The following is a 20,625-nucleotide window of genomic DNA, read 5'->3' as shown; positions in this document are numbered from 1 at the left end:
GAGATGTGATAGTTGCTCTTTTACACAGGATTAGTCTCAAGAGGCTTCTTCATTACAAATCAGATTGTTTCAAAAAGGGGATAAATTACACCGATTCCTTTCTCTAATTAACCTGAACTTGGAAGAACTGAGGTAGTTTAGTTGAAATATGTGTCTTATGAGCCTCGGTTAAGAACAGGGCTGTGATGGAGCTAGGTATCAGAAAGGTAGTTTGAGAAAAGCAGGATTAGGCTTTCTCACTTACTTTTGTATAGTTCTCAGTGTACCTCAGGTAGGTAAGTCACGTGCAAAATATCTTATTTAAATCCTGCTTAAATTATTGTGCAAATTAGACACAGGCAGGTTCCTATGGGTTTTGAAGCTGTAGAGCACTACCTCTCAGAGGATTCTGAGGATGAGGTAGTAGAGCAATCTGTGGCACACAGCCCGGAGTGCCACAGTCCTGGTGGTGTGAACCACTGCTGTGATTTTATTGCTGCTTTGTTTTATTGTAAATCTCAAGGCAGCAAGAGCTGTACTCTAACTCAGGAGTCCCTCAAAGAAAAAGAAAGGTGGGGATTGTTTTGGATTTTTCTGAGCTCATTCTTCTTTCCCATTCTTTCCCCACTGCCCCCAGTTTAGGAAAACCTGACTTTGTGGGACGGGAGTTCTTTTAGCTTTTAGAGGTATTTCCATTTGCATTCATATTTGAATGTCCAGAGTGTGTTCAGTCCAGCTGCAGTTTTGTGTCCTTCTGTGATTTATTAGCAATTAATTGTATTACCTCAAAAGCATAGGAAATAACTAGAATTTTGTAAATAACAGAAAAAGATAATGCGGTAGATCTTGAACTGTTCACAGACTAGATATGAGACATTCTGTAGTTATGATATGTGAAAGCTATTTTGCTTTTTGCGGGACAGCCTGTGTCTATATTTAATCCTTCAGATCACAATGGTCCTCTCTTTAGTATTTACTGGTCTATATTGCATGCTGAGAAAGATCTAAAGATGGAATTAGTTATGTTTAGAAAACATCTGCAGTAATTTTGTCAGTAGCCTGTAATGTAAAGCCAAAGAAGGTGTTCCTCTTGTTGATGAGGTCTTCAGATTTAGATGGGAGACAGTATGAGTATTCTGAATTACATCTGTTTGGTTTCCTGATGTTAAATTTAAACTTATGACGCCTTTGAGAAATCTTTTGGTTTTATTTTCTAACTTAAAAATGAGGACTTTTAAAAAAATTTTTGAACCATTTGTGATGTTGAAGTATGACTGGATTTTTACGGTTGCAGAGTCAAGAGGCAAATGAACTCCTTAATAAATGTTTGTATTTGTAAATGTATTTGTGCGTGAGGAGTCCTGATATCTTCATGTGTAATCCAAGTCACTAGAATTCCAGGAACTGGCGTTTGACTGAAAATGACTTATATCATTCCCACCAAAAGTTACCCCTCTATATCAGGTGAGTAGGCCAGAAGGTCACTAATTGACATAGGGGAACTTATTCTTGTTTGTCATAACACGGTTCCTCTTTTTATTCCAGACCAATCAAGACGTTTTTCTTTATTTCCTCATGTTTCCACTTGTGAGTCGGGTCAGGTACCGGTTTTTGGGTTGGTTGTTGGGTTTTTTGCATGTGTGTGGTTTTGTGGTGGATTTCTTTTTGTTTGTTTCTGGTGGATTTCTTTTTGTTCTGCTTCTTTCAGATACAATGCAAGTCCCCTATTGGACTGAATATCCACGAATATTCATATATAATATTTTATTATCAGTAGTTATAAATTGAAGAACCTTCTGTTTAGCTCTCACCACTTCGTCTGGGGCTTTTATCAGCTCCTGTTTGGACTTCAGGAGAAATTTCTCTACAGATGCTGTACTGTTTCATTGATGACCTCATGCAGTTGACAGGGAGTGGCTGTCTGGACTGGAATTGTCTTGGAATGCACATTCAGAACTGTGTTTTTCTGAGAAGTGGGTGGAGAGAGGTAGGGAGAGGACAGTGGTGGAGTACCACCATCTTTGCTTCACTTTGCTTTACTTTGGATACTTTTTTAATGACTCATTGGAAATAGTAATGAAAGGCAGGCGAGGAGGAAAGAAACAACCCTACAGAATTCAGTTGGGAGTTTTTCTGTCTGGAGTGTGATTTCTGAAGGAATATAGTATGTAATGTAGGAAGAGAGCAGCCCGAAATAACAAAAGCAAATAGTTGTCACTAACAGTTCTTGACTATTGGTACTGTGGAGTGCTCCTCAATAACCCTTATTTACAAGAAATTAAGTTAGTCTTAAGGTATGGTAACTTCAGTGATGCTGTAGCTTCCAAGCATTTAGGCCTATTTGGTATCTAATGGTAAGTGATGACGGCAGTTAGCTAGAAAGAGGGTTTTGAGTGTATGATAATTGAGGCCCTCATGACTGTTGGCTTAGTACTCATCTGAAAGCTCTCTACGAGAAATGACTAATCTTTTTGGCAAACATGGCAAATGCAGTAGTATCGTCATCAGCAAGAGCAGCTAAGGCAATTTTTATAGGTTGTTGGCAGTGTTTGCAAGGGAGGAAAGAGGAACCTCATACTTACTTGTAAGAAGGGGGGTGAGGGTAAAGATTTAAATGCCAGAGTATTAATACGTTCTTCGGTTCAGCTGGTTGTTGCCAGTGAGAGTACGTCAATCACCGGAAAAAATCTGGCCTGTGTTACTCATTAATTCTTTACTTTTTAGTATCTTTGAACTGTGTGCATAATGAGAATGTTCTGGGACCTTTTAGTTGTGGGCAGTCTTTGTTTTCTTAGCTCTCCATTTGAGAAACTGTGACTCTTCCTGTACAAACCTTACTGAAGGACATTTAAATAGCCTCCTACTTTTCTAGAAGAGAACACTCCTGATATGATAAATTTATTTTATTTGGTTGTTATTACCTCTCTGAGAGATCTTTAATCTTCTGAGGTGATTCCTTGATTTGTTCAGAGTTGGTAGAATAAGTTATTCTGAAGAGAAGTTTTTGTTGGGGATTTTTCCATGTCTGTCTTACATCCTTGCTCAGGTGAACCTGGATGAAGAGCTGAGGCTGTCTCCCAAGTTTTCTCTTCTCATGCTCTGTGAGAATGTCTGCTAAGACAATTGTAACTGAGCTAAAAATGTTTGAGATAGCGTCTACATATGAACGATCTGCGGAAGCATGAGATTGCTCTTCTTTCAGTAAAATGAATAGTATGATTTGTCCAAAAAATACCTGTGATGTTGTCAGTACTGAGCGGTGAAAAAACCTTTAAGCCATAGCTTTGTGCATTCTTTCAGATGGCTTATGCAGACCCTGTGGCAGGGGTGGGGGGGTGTGGGGGGGTAAGCAAGATGCTGCCCTTTCACTCTGACCACTTTTCCCTCTGCTGTGATGCTGCAATGGCCATGCATCTTTTTCTTGGCAAATGTGTGGAGAGTTGCAGTAGAAGGGCTAAATGAATGTGAACAGAAGCATCTGGATGTGAAAGACATCACATGCAACAGATGGAATGACCTGTCTTTAAAAAATGCCCATATCAGCAGCTGGTCATCCAGACCCCGGCTTGTTTGTGTTCAGCACAGTGAACAAATACTGGTAAGTCGTGGAGGTGACGTGAGGCAGAGATAATCATCACTGTTTGCTACCAAGGGGTATGAAGAGGCCTGTCTGTAACCTGTAAGTTCTTCATCTGGTTTCTAACTGAGGAAGTGCCCAGGAGATGTGAGGAGAACTTGCTGACTGGTATCCCTCGCCTTCCATGTCAGGGCAACAGGTCCTGGGCCTCCTGATGCTTGTTGTTGGGCCAGGTGTAATGGCCCACTGCTAGATGGATAGCATGAACATCCTTTTCCTGCTTGACTGATTGCAGGACAGACTTCTTGGGCACCAAATGCTTTCTGGTGCTTTTGGGTATAAGATTGAGTGAAACCTGTTTTTTTTTTTTTCCAGTTTTTATGTCAAATACAGTCAGCTTCCCCCTTTTACACAGTCTGTCATATTTTGCTATGCTGTCGATGCAGGGGTGTAACTGCATTTCAAGCTTGTCCGCCACATTACAGGTTCAATAGATACTGGCTTTATTTAGACCTACGTTGAAGGCAAGAGCTTTTTCTGTTCTGGGGAAGGTGACAAAGATTTAAATTTGGAATTGAAATTGAAACTAAGAATATTGTTTTTCATAGAGAACTAGATAATTATAAACCGGTGAACAGTTAAAATGTGTTTTAGGAAACAGATCCTGCTCAATAGAATATTTCAAATTACAATCCTGATAGTTTTATGGTAATTACTGGTGTCATTTTAATAGTTTAGGAGGTACCTCACTTAATATATTATACTGATATCAGCAAAGCCCTGTGTGTTTACAGGTGTGATTTCAGGTTTATCTGCTTTGGAAGACTGTAAGTGACTGATCTTGAACACTGTATCTCTTGGTGGTGATCATGTTTCCCAGGATGTTGATTGTTACACCACTGTGAAAGCCTTCCTGTGCTCCTTTCCCCCCGGCCCCTCCCCAGGATTTGAATATGATCTTGGAAGAGTGGAATTCTAAATAAGTATTGTTGGTGCCTTCCTTTAGATTGGGCACCTGTTGTCTGGAATGTGCGAGTGTCCCTTAGTCTCCTTTTGTGAGCTTTGTTTCTGTAGGATGAGTTCTCAGGCAAAAGATAATATTTGAGATTCTGTGTGTCGGTACAGGGTACTAGCAAGATACAGTGAAGACATTGTTGTGTTATGTGTTGTGATGACCCACAAACTTGGTGGGTAAGCCTTCTGTGTTTTCTACGCTGTGCTGTTTTCTTTTTGTGCTGGGACATACTGAATGGTAGTCCTGTCATGATATGAGCACTGTCCCTTAGAGGTTTTGTCCATTTTTCTTGTCTGCTCTACTATTTTTGTTTATTAAATTGGATATTCTTGTTCACAAATTGGAAATACACTCAGGTGACCAGCTTTGTTGTTCTTGCATTTCCAGATGGATGGAAGCCTGCTTGAATGAGGAGCTGCCTGCCACAACAGAGCTGGAAGAAGGATTGAGAAATGGAGTCTACCTGGCCAAACTTGGAAACTTTTTCTCCCCTAAGGTGGTTTCTGTGAAAAAAATCTATGATAGGGAGCAGACTAGATATAAGGTAAGTGCTATTGACCATGGATACTTCTTTAGACAGACATCTAAAACAGGAATATGTACACGTGGAGGTAGTGTGAGAAAATAAGCAGAAAGTTAGTTTATATTACTCTTACTGTAAAAACTCTGCTTTCACTCTAATGAGGGACTGGACGGACTCTTAGCTTTGTATCTAAGCTTGCACTTAGGTGAAATAATTTGTCATAAACAGTCAATATAATTGTGTGTAGAAGATTTATGACTTCTTTTCTGCTGTAGAAGTGCTGTTTTCACCATCAGTCTTAATAAACCTCCCTGCTGTTCCTGGCAGCTGTGATATTTTGTTTCTTACTGCTCTCCCTCTTGTTTCTGCCTATTTTTATTTCAGGCAACTGGTCTCCACTTCCGACACACAGATAATGTAATCCAGTGGCTGAATGCCATGTCTGAGATTGGTCTCCCCAAGGTAACTTCTGTGTTCTATATGCAAATAAATAAATAATCTCAGGAAAGCTTTGTGTCCTGTGGAAGCATTTGCTGTTGTACAAAAATCAGCACACTTAATCTAGTTAATTCTTAGTTTTCTAGGTTTGTGTTCCTGTAGAAACTCTCTCCTAAAACTTGCTGGAAGATTTCATTCTGCTATGTGTGTGAGAACAATTAGGAGTAAAATAATTAATCCTTCTGTACCATATCCTTATTGTTACTAATCTGGCATGACATCTGCATTACACTGTTCTTGCCTTTCATTCTTTTGCACAGTGTCTGTGCTACAGTTTGATTCTGGAAGTTGTTTTAGAAATCTATGCTGAAAGTAGGAGCATGACAGAAAATACTGTGTTCTTCATTTCTACAGATTTTGCTATGAAATTTTAAATCAAGTCGAAATTTTCCTGGCATAGCTTGATCAAATATGAATTGTTGGCTTGAGTAGAGAAATGACTAGATAAACTTCTCTGAGCTAGTAAACACAGTTGCCTGAAAATATGTATGGAACTGTGATAGTGCTGGGCTTATAGTCAAGGTTTTTTGTAAGCCATGTTATGCTTTGTCTCACCAAACCCAGCATTGCACAGTTTAATCTGATGTATGTTTTCTTTGCATATGTGCTTGAATTTTTGACAAAGTTTCTTAAATAACTTGTGATTTACTAGTTGAACCTTCATGGGATTTATGATGATCTTACAGAAACACATTTGGGATTAGGAAATACTGAAATATGCTGTTTGGGTGGTTAGGTGAAAATAAACAAGGAGGAGTTAGAGAGATCTAAGTGCTAGGTATGAGGTAAGAGTTTCAAATGTAAGTGAATTTGGGGTGAAAATAAATATGTGAGAAGATGTTAAAGAAACTGTGCCGGGGTCCAGTATATTTACAAAAAATACCATTGCTTTAAGTATTTTCCCATGCAGAAGAGCCAGGGAACTGATGCTGGGGAATTGAGGGTCCTCCAGTTGCTCTTGTCTTTACAGAAAGAGCAATGCTATTTTGTGCTCATAGGCAACAGCAAGGAGCCTTCCAATAACTAGAAAATAATGTATCTTTTCAGTACTTCTGAATAAATTGCAACTTCCAGTATTAACCCCTTTTATTAAACTTTGAAGACGTTTGTATTTGAGAGTGTCTGAAAACCTTTGGGTCCAGGTAACTGAAAATGTAGTATGCAGAGCACCCTTCGTCTGGGTTTCCCTTTGAAACTGTCTCTTCTCTTGCTTTTCACTCCCATTTAATCCAAGCAAAATCTTTTTTTTCTCTTTCCTGTTGTAATTATTTTTTTCATCTTTGGCTTTCACCAAAGTCCTCATTAATACCTCACGACCCAGTATTTTGGTGCATACACAGAAGAAAGGGTCTACCATTCACATGTGTAGAACTTGACAGGAAGAAGGGAGCTCTGGTTTGGGTGTTAGAAACAAAAGGCAGGATTGACACTTCAAGTAGGAGAAACATTGGTCCAGGGCAGAGAAACTTGAAGAGTTTTGTTTTGTGGGCTGTTTCATTACTGTAGTGCAGAAGAACTGGGCTGATGTGATTTGGCTGTATAGAGTGAATGTCATTCAGACCGCTAACTTTATTTTATCTTTAGATATTCTACCCAGAAACTACAGATATCTATGATCGCAAGAACATGCCACGCTGTATCTATTGTATTCATGCACTCAGGTAAGGCATACCTTACCAGACAGAAAATCTGATTACTTCTGAAATCTTTCTGCAAAGCTGAAAGGTAGGAGGAGAGAGAGCTGGCTAGATGAGGGTAAATTTTCTAACAGAACAATGTTGCCAGGTGAGAGCAAAGATCCATGAAGCTGATGTTTTGTCTTGGGCAGTGGCCACATGAGATGCCAAAGGAAAAAGAACCAGTCAAGTATGTTGTGATTTCTGCCTTTACATTCCAGTTCTCATCCTCTCACCCTCTGACTTAGAGCTAGACATTCTTTAACCAAGAAGATAGTGAGGCACTGGCACAAGTTGCCCAGAGAAGCTGTGGCTGCCTCATCCCTGGAACTGTTCAAGGCCAGGTTGGATGGAACTTGGAGCAACCTGGGATAGTGGAAAATGTCCCTGCCCATGGCAGGGGGCTGGGTTGGAATAAGATGATCTCTAAAGTCCCTTGCAACCCAAGCTTTTATGTGATTCTGTGATCCGCGTGGAGCTGGCATGACAGGCAAAAACTAGAGCAGTTGCTTCTCTTTTCCCAGTCCCATTTGTACTTAGCTGTATGGATTCATCCCTTCTTTTTAACAGTTACATTTCTCGTGAGCACTAGATGAATACATTTAACCCCATTTTAAGAAGCCAAATCAGTTTAGTGAATACTTCCCCCCCTACTTGCTATTGATGAGGCCTCACCTGCAATCCTGTGTGCAGTTCTGGGCTCCCCAGCATAAGAGGGACAGGAGCATGGTGGAGAGAGTTGAAAGAAGAATCATTTTCAGGAAAGGCTGGGAGAGTTGGGATTATTCAGTGTAGGTAACAGATGGGGCCATGGGAATCTCAGCAATGTGTGCAGCTATCTGAAGGGAGGATGCAAAGATGAAAAGACAGGCTCTTCTCGATGATGTCCCATGATACGACAAGAGGCAGCTGGCACAATCTGAACCACAGAGGGGTTTCTCTCAACATAGGAAACACCTTATGTGGGTGACCAAGGAGTGGCACAAATTGCCCTGGAATGTTTGGGGTTCTCCACTGTAGGCGATACTCAAAAGCCATCTGGACATGATCCTGGGGAACTTGATCCAGCGTGACCTGGTTTGAAAAGGGAGCTTGAACAAGACAAACTTGAGAGTGCCCTTCTGGCCTCAACCACTCTGTAATTCCCTGAAGACTTAAGAGTGGTGGGCCAGTTATGTTCAGCTGCGGAGGGAAGAAGGGAGTCAGCTCATCCACTTGGTGGCTATCATAGGATCATAGAATCAGCTGGGTTAGAAAGGACCTCTGATATCATCAAATCCAACCCTTGATCCACTACCACCATCGTTACAAGACTATGGCACTCAGTGCCACATGCAGTCTCACCTTAAAAACCGGAGAATCCACCACTTCCCCGGGCAGCCCATTCCAATGTCAAATTACCCTCTCTGTAAAGAATTTCTTCCTAATATCCAACCTAAACCTCCCCTGGCAGAGCTTAAGACCATGCCCTCTTGTCTTACTGGTAGTTGCCTGGGAAAAGAGACCAACCCACGCCTGGCTACAACCTCCTTTCAGGTAGTTGTAGAGAGTGATGAGGTCTCCCCTGAGCCTTCTCTTCTCCGGGCTCAACAACCCCAACTCCCTCAGCCTCTCCTCATAGTACTTATGTTCGAGTCCCTTCAGCAACCTGCTTGCTCTCCTCTGGACCCGCTCCAGCACCTCAATGTCTTTCCTGAACTGAGAGGCCCAGAACTGGACACAGTACTCGAGGTTTGGCCTCATTAGTGCTGAGTACAGGGGAAGAATCACTTCCCTGCTCCTGCTGGCCACACTGTTCCTGATGCAGGCCAGGATGCCATTGGCCTTCTTGGCCACCCGGGCACACTGCTGGCTCATGTTCAGCCTCCTGTCGATCAGCACCCCCAGGTCCCTTTCTGCCTGGCTGCTCTCCAGCCACTCTGTGCCCAGCCTGTAGCGCTGCAGGGGGTTGTTGTGGCCAAAGTGCAGGACCCGGCACTTGGCCTTGTTGAACCTCATCCCGTTGGAATCAACCCAACTCTCCAGCCTATTCAGATCCCTCTGCAGAGCCCTCCTGCCTTCCAGCAGGAGAACACTACCCCCCCAGCTTCGTGTCATCTGCAGATTTACTAATGGTGGACTCAATCCCCTCATCTAAATCATCGATAAAGATGTTAAACAGAACTGGGCCCAACACTGATCCCTGAGGGACAGCTGTTACATTGGCTTACTTGTCTTTGAATCTGTTCTGAAATTGCATCATTGTCAGAACTACACAGAAAAATTACTAGTTCTAATTATTTGCTTATTTTCTTTTCTAGCCTGTACCTTTTCAAACTGGGTCTTGCCCCCCAGATTCAGGATTTATATGGCAAGGTGGACTTCACAGGTAAAAAAAAACCAAACAAAAACCCCCCAACACTCCTGTGCTGCTTTTATCTCATACCCTGATAGATCAGTTGTTGAACAATTGAACTGATTATTACTGTTGATATTCTAAATCCAAATTAAAATAAAAATCATAGGCTATGAGGAATTCCGGTAATTTAGGAAAAAGGTTTGATTTGGATACTTGTAAGCCAGGCAGCTATAGCCATCAGTACACTAATCATTACTTTTACAAATAACAATGTTGTAACTCTTTTTGTTCTAACAATGTCACTGTTGTAAGATGCTTAAGCCTTGCATCCATCCTCTTAGGAGTTTTCAGTTTGGAACTTGGTAAGCAGTTCTGACCTCCTGTGACAGTTTAAACTAGAGGTGCCATCAGCTGAAGAAGCGTTTGCCAACTGATTGGCTTCAGGAGATGCCAGCACAAAGTCTCGTGTCGACATGCCTCTTCAAGGTTTCACTTCCTTGAGTTTTGCAAAAGTGTCAAATTCTGTGTTTTGCATTAGTGAGGTTCTTGCATGAGGGCACGCATCAGATTTAAAAGGTGGATAAACTTTATTTCCTAGTGTATCTTGATACCCTCCATTCACTTTTCTCAGTGTATTCTCTCTGTGGGGAAAAAGAAAATCCTAACTACTGCCTGTGCATTTTCCTGCTGGCAACCACAGTTGAGGTACCTCAGAATGAGTCTGTTTCCAGCTCCTCATGAGAGTCTTGTGTTGTTTTCTAGTGAGAAAGACTACAGAATATTTCCATATGAGTCTCTGGGAAAAAGTGTAGATTTTAGGAAAGTGTGCAAAGTGTCTTACCAGTTTTCATTTATTTGTTTCACTTACTGAATGATATTCAAAGTAGTATTTAAATGGTAATTGCAATCTATTGTAGTTATCTTAATTTTTTTTTTTAGCAGCAAATAGTATAGCAGTGCTAATGTATTTAAACCTATGTAACACTGTTTTAATGTATATTTCAGAGGAGGAAATCAGTAATATGAGGCTTGAACTGGAGAAGTATGGTATTCAGATGCCTGCCTTCAGCAAGATTGGAGGAATTCTAGCAAATGAGCTTTCTGTGGATGAAGCAGCATGTAAGGAAAAATAGTGTTTTGTTTGATTATTCAAATCAGCAGATCAGTTAAGTTTTGGTTTTAATGCCCCCTGTTTTAAGACTAGTACAGTCCTTTTGATAGGCCTTTTGGAAGACTGGGAAGATGTTTTTATTCTTTCTCATGTGTATTTTGTTTTTTGTTCTTTCTGGAACAAGATTCAGCTACTTGAAGTATCATAATGTGATGGTTCGGACCTGGCTCCCTGCCAAATGCTCAAACTGACAGTAACAACCCCTTCCCCCTCCCTTCTTTTCTTAAGGCAGAGGAAAAAAAACCTATAAAATTGAAGAGCCTTAAATCAATCCAATTATATAAGAATATATATTTTTATGTATATTACTTATATACAGTTAAGATGCTATGTACTCAGTGAAGGGAATCCAGACACCCCTGAAGGGAAAGGGAAAAGGGGAAAAAGGGACAAAAGGGGTCACAGAACAGATATACACAATCAAACCCAAGAACTAGCAAAATGAAGAACTAGCAAAACAAATCTCACCACGTCCCTCAGAAAAGCAAGATCGCCAGACACGGCCAAGCACTCTCCAAATCTCCCACATGGTAGACCAGCGGTCGCTGCAGGCCTCAGCCTCTAGATAAGCAAGACCAACGCAAGGACCCCAACTCCTGACCCTCACCGTGAGAGAAGAGAAAGAAGGCCTCTCCTCCTTATTTATACCCTGGTTTACATAAAAGTTGTATGGAATACTGGGAACATGGCCACTTCCTTGGTTACAAACTGGTCGTCAAGGAAGGCCTAGATTAAAACTGCCACACATAACTAGAAAGCAGACAGCTGTTTTTTTTTCCAGAACACAAAGCCATGATGAAATGAGAGGTACTTTGATAATTCTTTTGCTTTCCAGTTAGTTTTCAGATAATTCTTCTGCTCTTTTCAGATTTTTAACAAAGCTGTTTTGTTTGGTACTAACTGGCAGACTGTGACTTGTTTTTCAGTACATGCTGCTATCATTGCCATTAATGAAGCAATTGACCGTCAGGTTCCAGCTGACACTTTTATGGCAATGAAGAACGCTAATGCCATGCTAATAAATCTTGATGATCAACTGGAATCCACTTACCAAGACACACTCTACAGAGCAAAGCAAGACAAGATGGAGAATGCTAAAAATAGGGTAGCTCAGTTCTTCTTTCAAGCCGTCTATTTGCATGCATTGCTATTTTGTATTGCAGTGCAAACTGGGGGGAATTCACAGAATGTGTGTTACGGTCTTGCATGTATAGCGTTAGGTGGACTTACTCCTGGTGGTATTCTGGTATGTTCCCCAGTAACCTGTCTTCTTATTATAGGAGACAGGCAGCAGTTAGCTGTGTTAGTTTGTTTAGCTGTCTGAAATATGAGCCTCATAGATACAGATTTCATTTAATTCTTTTTATGCTCGGGATGCATCCCTCTATTTTCACACAGTATAGATGTGTTTTCCTAACAAAGAAATGAGCAAAATTGACTGATGCTCTTGGAGGTGATCCATGTTGTTTGAAAACACTGTATAATGCAAGCCTAGCTCTGTATACTGCTTTCCATGTTCTGGAGCTCTACTGTGTGTTCATATAGAGGCATTACATTGAAATAAGGTGTTTCTAGGCTATTTGTATCAGAATTTGACTGTGGTTACTTTAGATGTGTTTACATATAGGGCTTTTTTTTGCATGTGTAGAGGTAGCCTGTCTGTGACCTATCACAGCTCTATATAGATAGGTAGTTATCCTCCCTGACTTTTTCACTTAGAAGATCTATGAGGGCAAAGGAAGCTGTAGAAACACTGATGAGTTTTTATTTCATCTTCAGATTGCCTCAGAAAGTTCAGACAGAGAGAGAGATGTGTATGAAGAACTTCTGACTCAAGCTGAGATTCAAGGAAACATCAATAAAGTGAACAGTAGGTATCATGTTAAAGTAATAGTCTTAATTAAAATAGTACTTCAAAAAGATATCTATGCTCCTGTTTTTCTGTAATGCTGACCAAATTTAAATGCAGCTCCACTGTTTTTGTGGGGTGCTTTGGGTTTTTTTGTTGCTTATGTGGTTGGTTTTGGTTTTTTTTCGGGGAGGTTTTTTTTTTTGGTTGTAATTTTACTGATTATTAGTACATAGTTGTAAGCTTAATTTTCTCTGATTTCTGTTACCCTTCCTTTGGGAAATGGATTGTCCATGTTGCTGGCCCCTCCAATTCTTCATCTTGAATAACGCATGCTATTTCCAACAATCAAGACGGTTTTTCAAGTACTGCTTTGTAATTTACTCTGGAATTCTTCCATTTGGATTACGTACCTAACTTACTATTTTATCAGGTCTAAGAGTTTTTCTCTCTGAGCAGTAGGTTACATAAACCACGGGACTTTCTCATTTCACATTTCTCTCAAAACTCTTTTACTCTTGCCAGCACATGCAGCCATATCAAAGATTGACCTAGCTTTGGAACGAGGAGATGCATTAGCACTGTATGAAGCTTTGGCAACACCAGCCCTGGGACTCCGAGGATTGCTACGAGAAAATTGTGACTGGTATTTCAAGCAGTTTTTGAGTGATAGGCAACAGAAACAGGAGGTATGGAAAAGTGTAAATTACGCTGATTTTTGAAGTTTTTACCTGCCTCTGCCTTTCACTGTACTACTGTGTACTAGTCACTTGCTGTATACCTGCATTGCAGTTTAGTGTTGGTTAGAAAAAATTAGTGCTATGAGATGGAAGCATTCAGTAACCATATGTATCATTTAGGTTTTATGTCTGCACATGAAAGGCTAATATAATGTTTGTATGTATGTGCATATATAAATACTTTGACCAAACCTTAAAATACTAACTTGTGTGTATATAAAACTGTTATAATTAAGGTGTGTCCTCCGTCATTTTACTCTTGTCAGTGTCCAAATAATGTGGATATTTGTGTTTTTTAAACACCTATCAGATAAGCATAAACTACTTTCACTGTGGAGAATAGGACCATACACCACTTGTAGGCGTGGGGCTTAGGGACATGATTTAGTGGTGGACTTGGCAGTGTTAGGTATACAGTTGGACTCAATGATTTTAGGGGTCTTTTCCAACCAATGATTTTATGATTCTACCCAAGTTATTCAAGCCCTCCTCCCTGGTGACTCGGTCTCAGTTTTTTGTACTTGTGTGGTATCATATAATCCAAGAAGTGTGTATGTGTAAGCCAAAGCTGTGTGTTGTCCTTTTTGATGTCTTGCTAACTCTTCAGTTGCTCAGAGGTAAAAAGGAACATTAGTCAACAGGTCTCTTCTGGCAAACTACACAAATTTCACATCAGCATGCAGCTCATGTGCGGGGAGTCTTTTCCCACAAAATTATGACCTTTGTTTTAAATATTTTACAATTTTGGAAGCTGGATCTTGCCTTCAATTGTTATGTTCATGGGACTGCACTTCTAATATAAAAGGGGTCAGGTTGTACACATACAGTCTTTCGTCATCTTAATTGAGCGTCTGGAGAGTAATTTCTGGCTTCCTATTACATATGTGGCATTCTTTGTTTGCAGAAGCTATATTGCATTAGAATGTTTTGTGTTAAAGCAGGGTATTTTTAATGAGGTGTTTGAAGTGAATAAGGTGGACATCATTTCACCCTCGTGTTTTTTTTTTTCTTTAGGCTGGCCTTACAGGTCCTCTGCAGAAGGAAGAGTTGCAGTTGGGAGTGGATGCTGCTAACAGGGCAGCACAACAGTACCAGCAAAGTGAGGATCAGCAGAAATTATTGCAGCAAAGTGACCATGGGTGTGATCAAAAGAATGACACAGCACAGTATTTTGGGTCTATTATGAATGGTCAATACAGATGTTCTTTAAGTACCTTACAGCTGCTAAGAACATTAGAGAGATGGTTGCCCTAGTGATTTGTAGTCTCTTTTATCCAGATGTTACAGTGGGGCTGGAGATAACAGCATATAATATGAAATAGAAGAAACACGGAATTTTTGCCTCTACCTTAAATAACCTCCTTTTATAGAATACTTGCATGATTTTTTGTGCTGTGGATCTGTGAAGAAAATCTGGATTGCTCTGAGAGGTGTGAAAGCTAGATTGTGTGCTGACCATTCACATAAATCTTCCTTGGTTTGAGCTGCAGAACCTTCAACTTGTTTCTGAATATCAGGAAGCAAAGAAAATGCAGATTATGATGGCTGACTGATTTTTGATTGATGTTTCTGGGACCATGCAGAACTCTGACTGTACAGGAGCAATTCAATCTGATAGGTTGAAAGGACTCTACTAGAGATTTGAGGAGTTTAGAATATAAGAGGAAAATAGTGAATGCTGAATTAAGTAGGTGGCTGCCTTGGAAATACCTTACTGTTCAGCATGGAGGTCTGTGTTTGTTTACCTACTGTGCCATTTGGAGTTAGACAGGGTGTACTCACGATGGAGTGCCTCTTACTTCCTTGAGCAGGGTAGATGTGAACAGGAAGAGGAAGTTGGTACTGTTCACCCATCCAAAAATTTGCAGTGAGGCTTCTTACTGTCACAGTACTGAAATGGTAAAACAGTCCTTTGATAAACAGACAAAAAGGTGAACTAGTATTTAACTTGAGCGTTGTGTATTTAGCTGTCTTCAGTAACAGAAGACTAACCGAGGATTAATGAATCAGAAAGCTTGACTCTTTCTCCACAGTTAGGGGTATTATTCTTTTTCTAATTAAGTATCTGAGTAGAGTGAAAATGCAGTTACTATGTGGGTCTGAACAGTCTGCCTGCCGTATTCTTTATGCTCTTTGAACTTCTAGGACTGGCAGCAGTAGCCAGAATTAATTCAGCAATTCGAATGGGTGATGCTGAGAAGACTGTGACAGAAATGATGAATTCAGAAGCCCAGTTACCAGAGGTTTATGCATTTGCTGCAGATCTTTACCAAAGGGAGCTGGCTACCTTACAGCAACAGAGCCCTGAAGTAAGTATCACCTTCTCTGTTATTTCTGGAAGTTGGCATGGGCCACTGGGTCTACCTTGTCTGTGCTGTTAAATGCATTCTCTGGAACAAACTTGTCTTGAGTCTTAATGGAACTGCTTTGGTGTTCAGTCTGTTTTGATGTGGTTTAATCCATAAATCTTGAGCTCCTTGGTGGCCCTGTAAGGTTCTGCTTTAATCTCTTAACTTGGTATTGTAGCTTTGTTTATGATACTAACCTTTCTACTTCGTTGTCATAAAAGTTGTCCCTTTGCTTTGTAACATGTCTGTTTTGACAACTACTCTATCATTTTCTATTTGTGAGAATAGTTTATATAGGGCAAAGAGAATTAATTTGCTGTCCTCTTTGTATGCAGGGCAACCTCACCCATCCAGAACTGTCCGTTGCTGTTGAGATGCTGTCTTCTGTGGCCCTGATTAATAGGGCTTTGGATTCAGGGGATGTGAATACAGTGTGGAAACAACTGAGCAGTCCTGTCACAGGGCTTACAAACATTGAGGATGAGAACTCACAGAGGTGGATATTTCAAGGAATCATATGTGTTCTTGTTGTTGCTTATATTCTGTGATTTCATGAAATTTTTTTCCCTTCTCTTACATTTTACATTGCTTCTACATTATTTATTACAGTATTGATTTAATCTCTGTTGTCTCTTGCATCTTGTTTTTGCAATTACTGTTTCTTACTGGTCTGATTTCTTGTGCTGTCTCTCAGTGCTTTCTCGTGGATTTCACACGAAAGCCACATTGTGATACCCATTAAGTTGTCACTAATTCCTACGCCAGCTCACTCACCGTTTTCTTTGCCTGGACTGTTACTCAATATTTTAGTGCTTTTCTCTATTTAGCAGTTTTGTTTGTTTGAACCTACTTCACATTTGGGCTGAGCATCCTGCACACAGCCTTTCCTCTTTCTCCCCCTTTTCATATTTGTTCCAGTTTCAACCTTCATGTTACCTCTCCCACTTTGTGTACCAATTCTCAGGCTGTGTTGTGTGTTCCCTGGCCAGCTTGTTGTGATATTTATTGGGTTTGGGTTTTGTTTTTTGACAGATACATCGATGATTTGATGAAGCTGAAGGCTCAAAGAAATGCAAAAGGAAATGAATTTGTCACATGGAATGATATCCAGTCATGTGTTGATCATGTGAACAAAGTTGTGCATGAAGAACATGAAAGTAAGTTTTTCTGCTCAATTCATGCTAGACTGATCCTAGCTTATAAGGAGTGCTAGAATTAGGTGCATGTCAATACAAGAAGTTACTGATTGACTTATAGTTGTATCATATGTTAGATGTCTAGGAAGATCTTATTTCTGAATAAGACTTGGTGGTCTGTAATACGAAAGTCTTAACTGCAGGACTGCAGGCAATCAAGAGTGTTTGTGGTATTGAAGTCACTGTCTCAAAACTGTTTATTAATCCTTCCAGTGTGAATTTCAACCCTTTTTTGGATTAAAAATTCCTTTTCTGATGTCAGTGTCTAGGATTTGTCTAGAACCTTCTAATTTTGTTTCAACCCCCCAAATTTAATGAAAGCTAGTGTTACCAAAATCCCTCAGTTAGTTGTAGCCCATGCTACAACTTGGAGTGCTCAATCCTCCTTCCTAATTTGCTGCGTTCAGTAGAAGATATTTTTCTTGGAGTCTTATTCTCTCTTTGACTGCAACTTTACCCTGTTCAGGTTGTCCTCTTCTTCCTTTTATTCCTTCTTTTGAGTGTGCTTTGGCCTTTTTACCTTTGCAGTATTTAGTGGAAGTTCCACAGCCTCAGTCCAAGATCCTCTATTTTTCATCTGTGGGTAATTTGACCTGCATATGCCAGATAACCTTTTGTTGATGACTTTCAGATCTGTAATTATGTTAGATGCATTTCTATAGTGGATGAAGAGCTTGAATGAACAACAGAAAGATGAGTTTATCTCGAGATCTTATTCTCAGTGCTTTAACTCTTGGCTGTATTAACACTACTTCCAAAGTACAGCTTCTTTACTGCACCAAATAAACAAGCCTTTTCAGTTACTTAGATTCAGTGATAAATCAACAGATACTCAAGAAAGTTTATGCTGAAATGCTCTCTGTTCAACAACTACTTACTGTAGTTTTTGTTACAAATGTTTTTTAAACAAATGTTTTTGTTTAAAACATTTGATACAGCTTTTTCAAAGAACATATTATCTTATCAGTTTGGTGCCATTCAAATTCTGAGTTCCAGATACTGGGACCTAAATCTCAAATTAGGGTTGTAATGGCAAGTGCTGATCTTTTAATAGGTTAGTTACTTTGTTTACTGTTAGTTCCATCAGGACATTAGAAGCTTTTATCAATACTGGTTTTACACTCCGTATGCCTTCTAGTTGATAAAACCAGTATTATAAAAGCTGAAATGACTGCTAGCTGACATTCTGACTGGTAGAAGAAGAGTATGCTTGCACAATTGTTGCCTTTTGATACAAAATATTGGTAAAAAGTGCAAAAGAAAATCCTCTATTGGAAGATGTGCAAAATCCCTCAGAAGTTACAAGTGTCTGACAGATCACTGGTGAGACTTCAGCTCTCTGGGTGTGGGGAGCATCTGAGCTCTCACCAGGAGCATGCTGCCAATCTTTCAGATGTACTGTGTGTGTTGTGCACTGCAATTCACACTGCCCTGAACTCTCTTGCAGGGCTTATTGACCTGGAGCATGGACACCTGTTTCTTTTTTTATCTAGAAGTTGTGATCCAAGAATCACCACTAATGCATTGCACTCGCAGGCATTTGGTCAATAGCCCTGTATTGAAGAGAACAGGAAGAGGTGTAGTGTATACATACATGTACAGTGCCAGGCTGGATCGGTCTAGCAGATGATGTCCCTGCCCATGGCAGAAGAAGAGCTTGGAACTAAATGATCTCTAATGTTCCTTCCGGCTCAAACTGTTCTATGCAGCAGGTGCGAGTACCAAAACTTAAGTACTCATGAAGGAAAAAAGTTACTGATGCAAGCTGAAAATTGTGAATGAGTGTTAACCTAACTTCTCTGCTTCTAGCCCTACATTTTCTAGATTTCTATTTTTCAGTAGTATTTATGATAATAAATGTCTTTTAGCAGTGATAAAAGACTGGGACTTAGCGTAATTATGAACATTTCAGCAACAGAGGAAATCTTGAGTAATTCTTCTTTTTCTAATACAGTATTAATTGATTTAAAATCCAGAGTGCAGATAAGGGAGTCCTTGAAAATAGCACAAGTAAACAATTCTTAGGTAGACCCTTCTGAGCTTCTGTTTCAGATGGTTTTAATTTTCTATTTTTTTTTCTCAGTTTCATTAAGGAATCTTAACTTTTGTTTATGACGAGTACCGAAAACCTCCTGGGTGTCACTTGTTTTCAAGGCATCTGTGTAATATTTAGCTCAAAGCTTTGCATCATAAGGCGGGAGAGGTTTGTCACGAGTGTGGAGGTGATGCTAAAGTTTATGTTTTACACTGAGACAAGCAGGTGTCTTCTGCCACTCCTTGTTGTATACTTGGTGACTTGTGTTTCACCTTGGAAAGCTTATACTCTAGAGAGGGTTAAATTTTAAATTAAAAGCCTCCTGTCTTGGTTAACTTGTTTCCTGCTTCTCCAAATAGACACAGGGTTTCCTGTTTGGGTCACATGAGCAGATTTGTTAAAACCACACAAACAGGGACCTGCACTGTGAGCGCACACACCGGTGCTATGTTCATAGAATGTAAGAGATCACAGTGCAGTTCTAGTAGTTTGTGCAGTCCCAACATCCTGTTTCTTTTAACACTCTTTATGCTGTAAAAAAAAGTGCAGAACATCCTGTAAGGAGATAAATTTTTCTTCTGGGGAATTTCTTAATTCCTTGGTCTGCTTCATATATGCCCTTATGCAAAGATGCTTTTTATCCCCTCTCTATGAATAAGTTAAGTTAGTCTGAGAAGGTCCTCAAGGTGTACGACCATATATATATATATATATATGTATATTTCATTTCCACTGTGCTTGTAAATAGTTTCAAATTAAAAAATGCTTTCCAGTGAAGAGCTTTAACATATTGCTCTTCCATGGAATATGCCACGTCCATATTAGCAAACTAATCAAAGAGAATACTACTGAGATTCTGTACCCTTTCATAAGTTATCATATCTGGTTTTTGGTAGGAACCATGCTATCATTTTAGTGATATGCAATATGTCCTCAACATGTATTTTTCCCTAATCTAAACTCCATCCAAATATAATCACTTTCCTAAGATGTTCTGGTTTTTGCATAATCTTCTGTTTTGTGAGTCTTTCTTTTGCAGAAGTCACAAATCTTTGAATACAATAACCAAAGCTGGAAACCCTCATACTGAGTCCTTTCTTTTTTCTACAAGATCTCTCTGTTCTGAGAACCAAGCATGACTGGATCCTTCTTTAAGCAGGGAACTGAATTAGATAAATCTAGGGTCCATCTCAACCTGAGCTATTTTGTGATTTGCAGGAGATGGTTGCTGTAGATAGGACATGTATGATGTACTGTTTCCATTTAGCTAACTGTAAGATGCGTCCACATCTCTACAGTATTCAGCTAATACTACATACGTCCTTAATAAAGGATTTTTCTAATAATGAAGTTATTGTGTTCTTAAATGGTATTTCATGCAAATCTTTATCTTCCTGTGAAGATTTCTTTCTGGATAAGCTAGAACCTTGGAATATTGTAAACTCTGGCCATTTGGGTTTTGATAATTCTCTTCTAGTGGCTCAGAGCTGTGTGTCTGAGGACTCAATTTTGTCCCTGCCTGTGGTCTCCCTGAGTGGGTTTTTTTCTTTTTATTTTTTTAATTACCATGCCCAGGAACTATGACTACTTTAAAGTGGAGAAGTAGTCTTGCTTTCTTTACTAGTAAATAATATTTTCTGTTAAAAATATTGAGGTTCTTGGCTGATACTTGGTTTAGGA

General features: G+C 39.8%; 1 protein-coding gene across 1 annotated transcript in view; it reads left to right on the top strand.

Moving 5' to 3' along the window:
* The window catches only part of IQGAP1 (IQ motif containing GTPase activating protein 1), a 55,012-nt gene that overhangs the window by 7,434 nt on the left and 26,953 nt on the right, over window positions 1-20,625 (top strand). The window contains exons 3-14 of the mRNA XM_027897200.1: window positions 4,959-5,115; window positions 5,479-5,556; window positions 7,177-7,253; window positions 9,569-9,636; window positions 10,612-10,725; window positions 11,704-11,882; window positions 12,557-12,647; window positions 13,152-13,315; window positions 14,381-14,465; window positions 15,512-15,675; window positions 16,050-16,210; window positions 16,747-16,871. Coding sequence (XP_027753001.1) covers window positions 4,959-5,115; window positions 5,479-5,556; window positions 7,177-7,253; window positions 9,569-9,636; window positions 10,612-10,725; window positions 11,704-11,882; window positions 12,557-12,647; window positions 13,152-13,315; window positions 14,381-14,465; window positions 15,512-15,675; window positions 16,050-16,210; window positions 16,747-16,871 — 1,463 coding nt within the window. The remainder of the gene's footprint in view (window positions 1-4,958; window positions 5,116-5,478; window positions 5,557-7,176; window positions 7,254-9,568; window positions 9,637-10,611; window positions 10,726-11,703; window positions 11,883-12,556; window positions 12,648-13,151; window positions 13,316-14,380; window positions 14,466-15,511; window positions 15,676-16,049; window positions 16,211-16,746; window positions 16,872-20,625) is intronic.

Source organism: Empidonax traillii, unplaced genomic scaffold (assembly GCF_003031625.1).
Source record: "Empidonax traillii isolate 1590-97213 ecotype Southwest subspecies unplaced genomic scaffold, ASM303162v1 scaffold532:size433792, whole genome shotgun sequence".
NCBI classification, from domain to species: domain Eukaryota; kingdom Metazoa; phylum Chordata; class Aves; order Passeriformes; family Tyrannidae; genus Empidonax; species Empidonax traillii.
The sequence above is the reverse complement of the archived record's forward strand: the minus strand, read 5'-3'. Positions and strand labels throughout refer to the sequence as shown.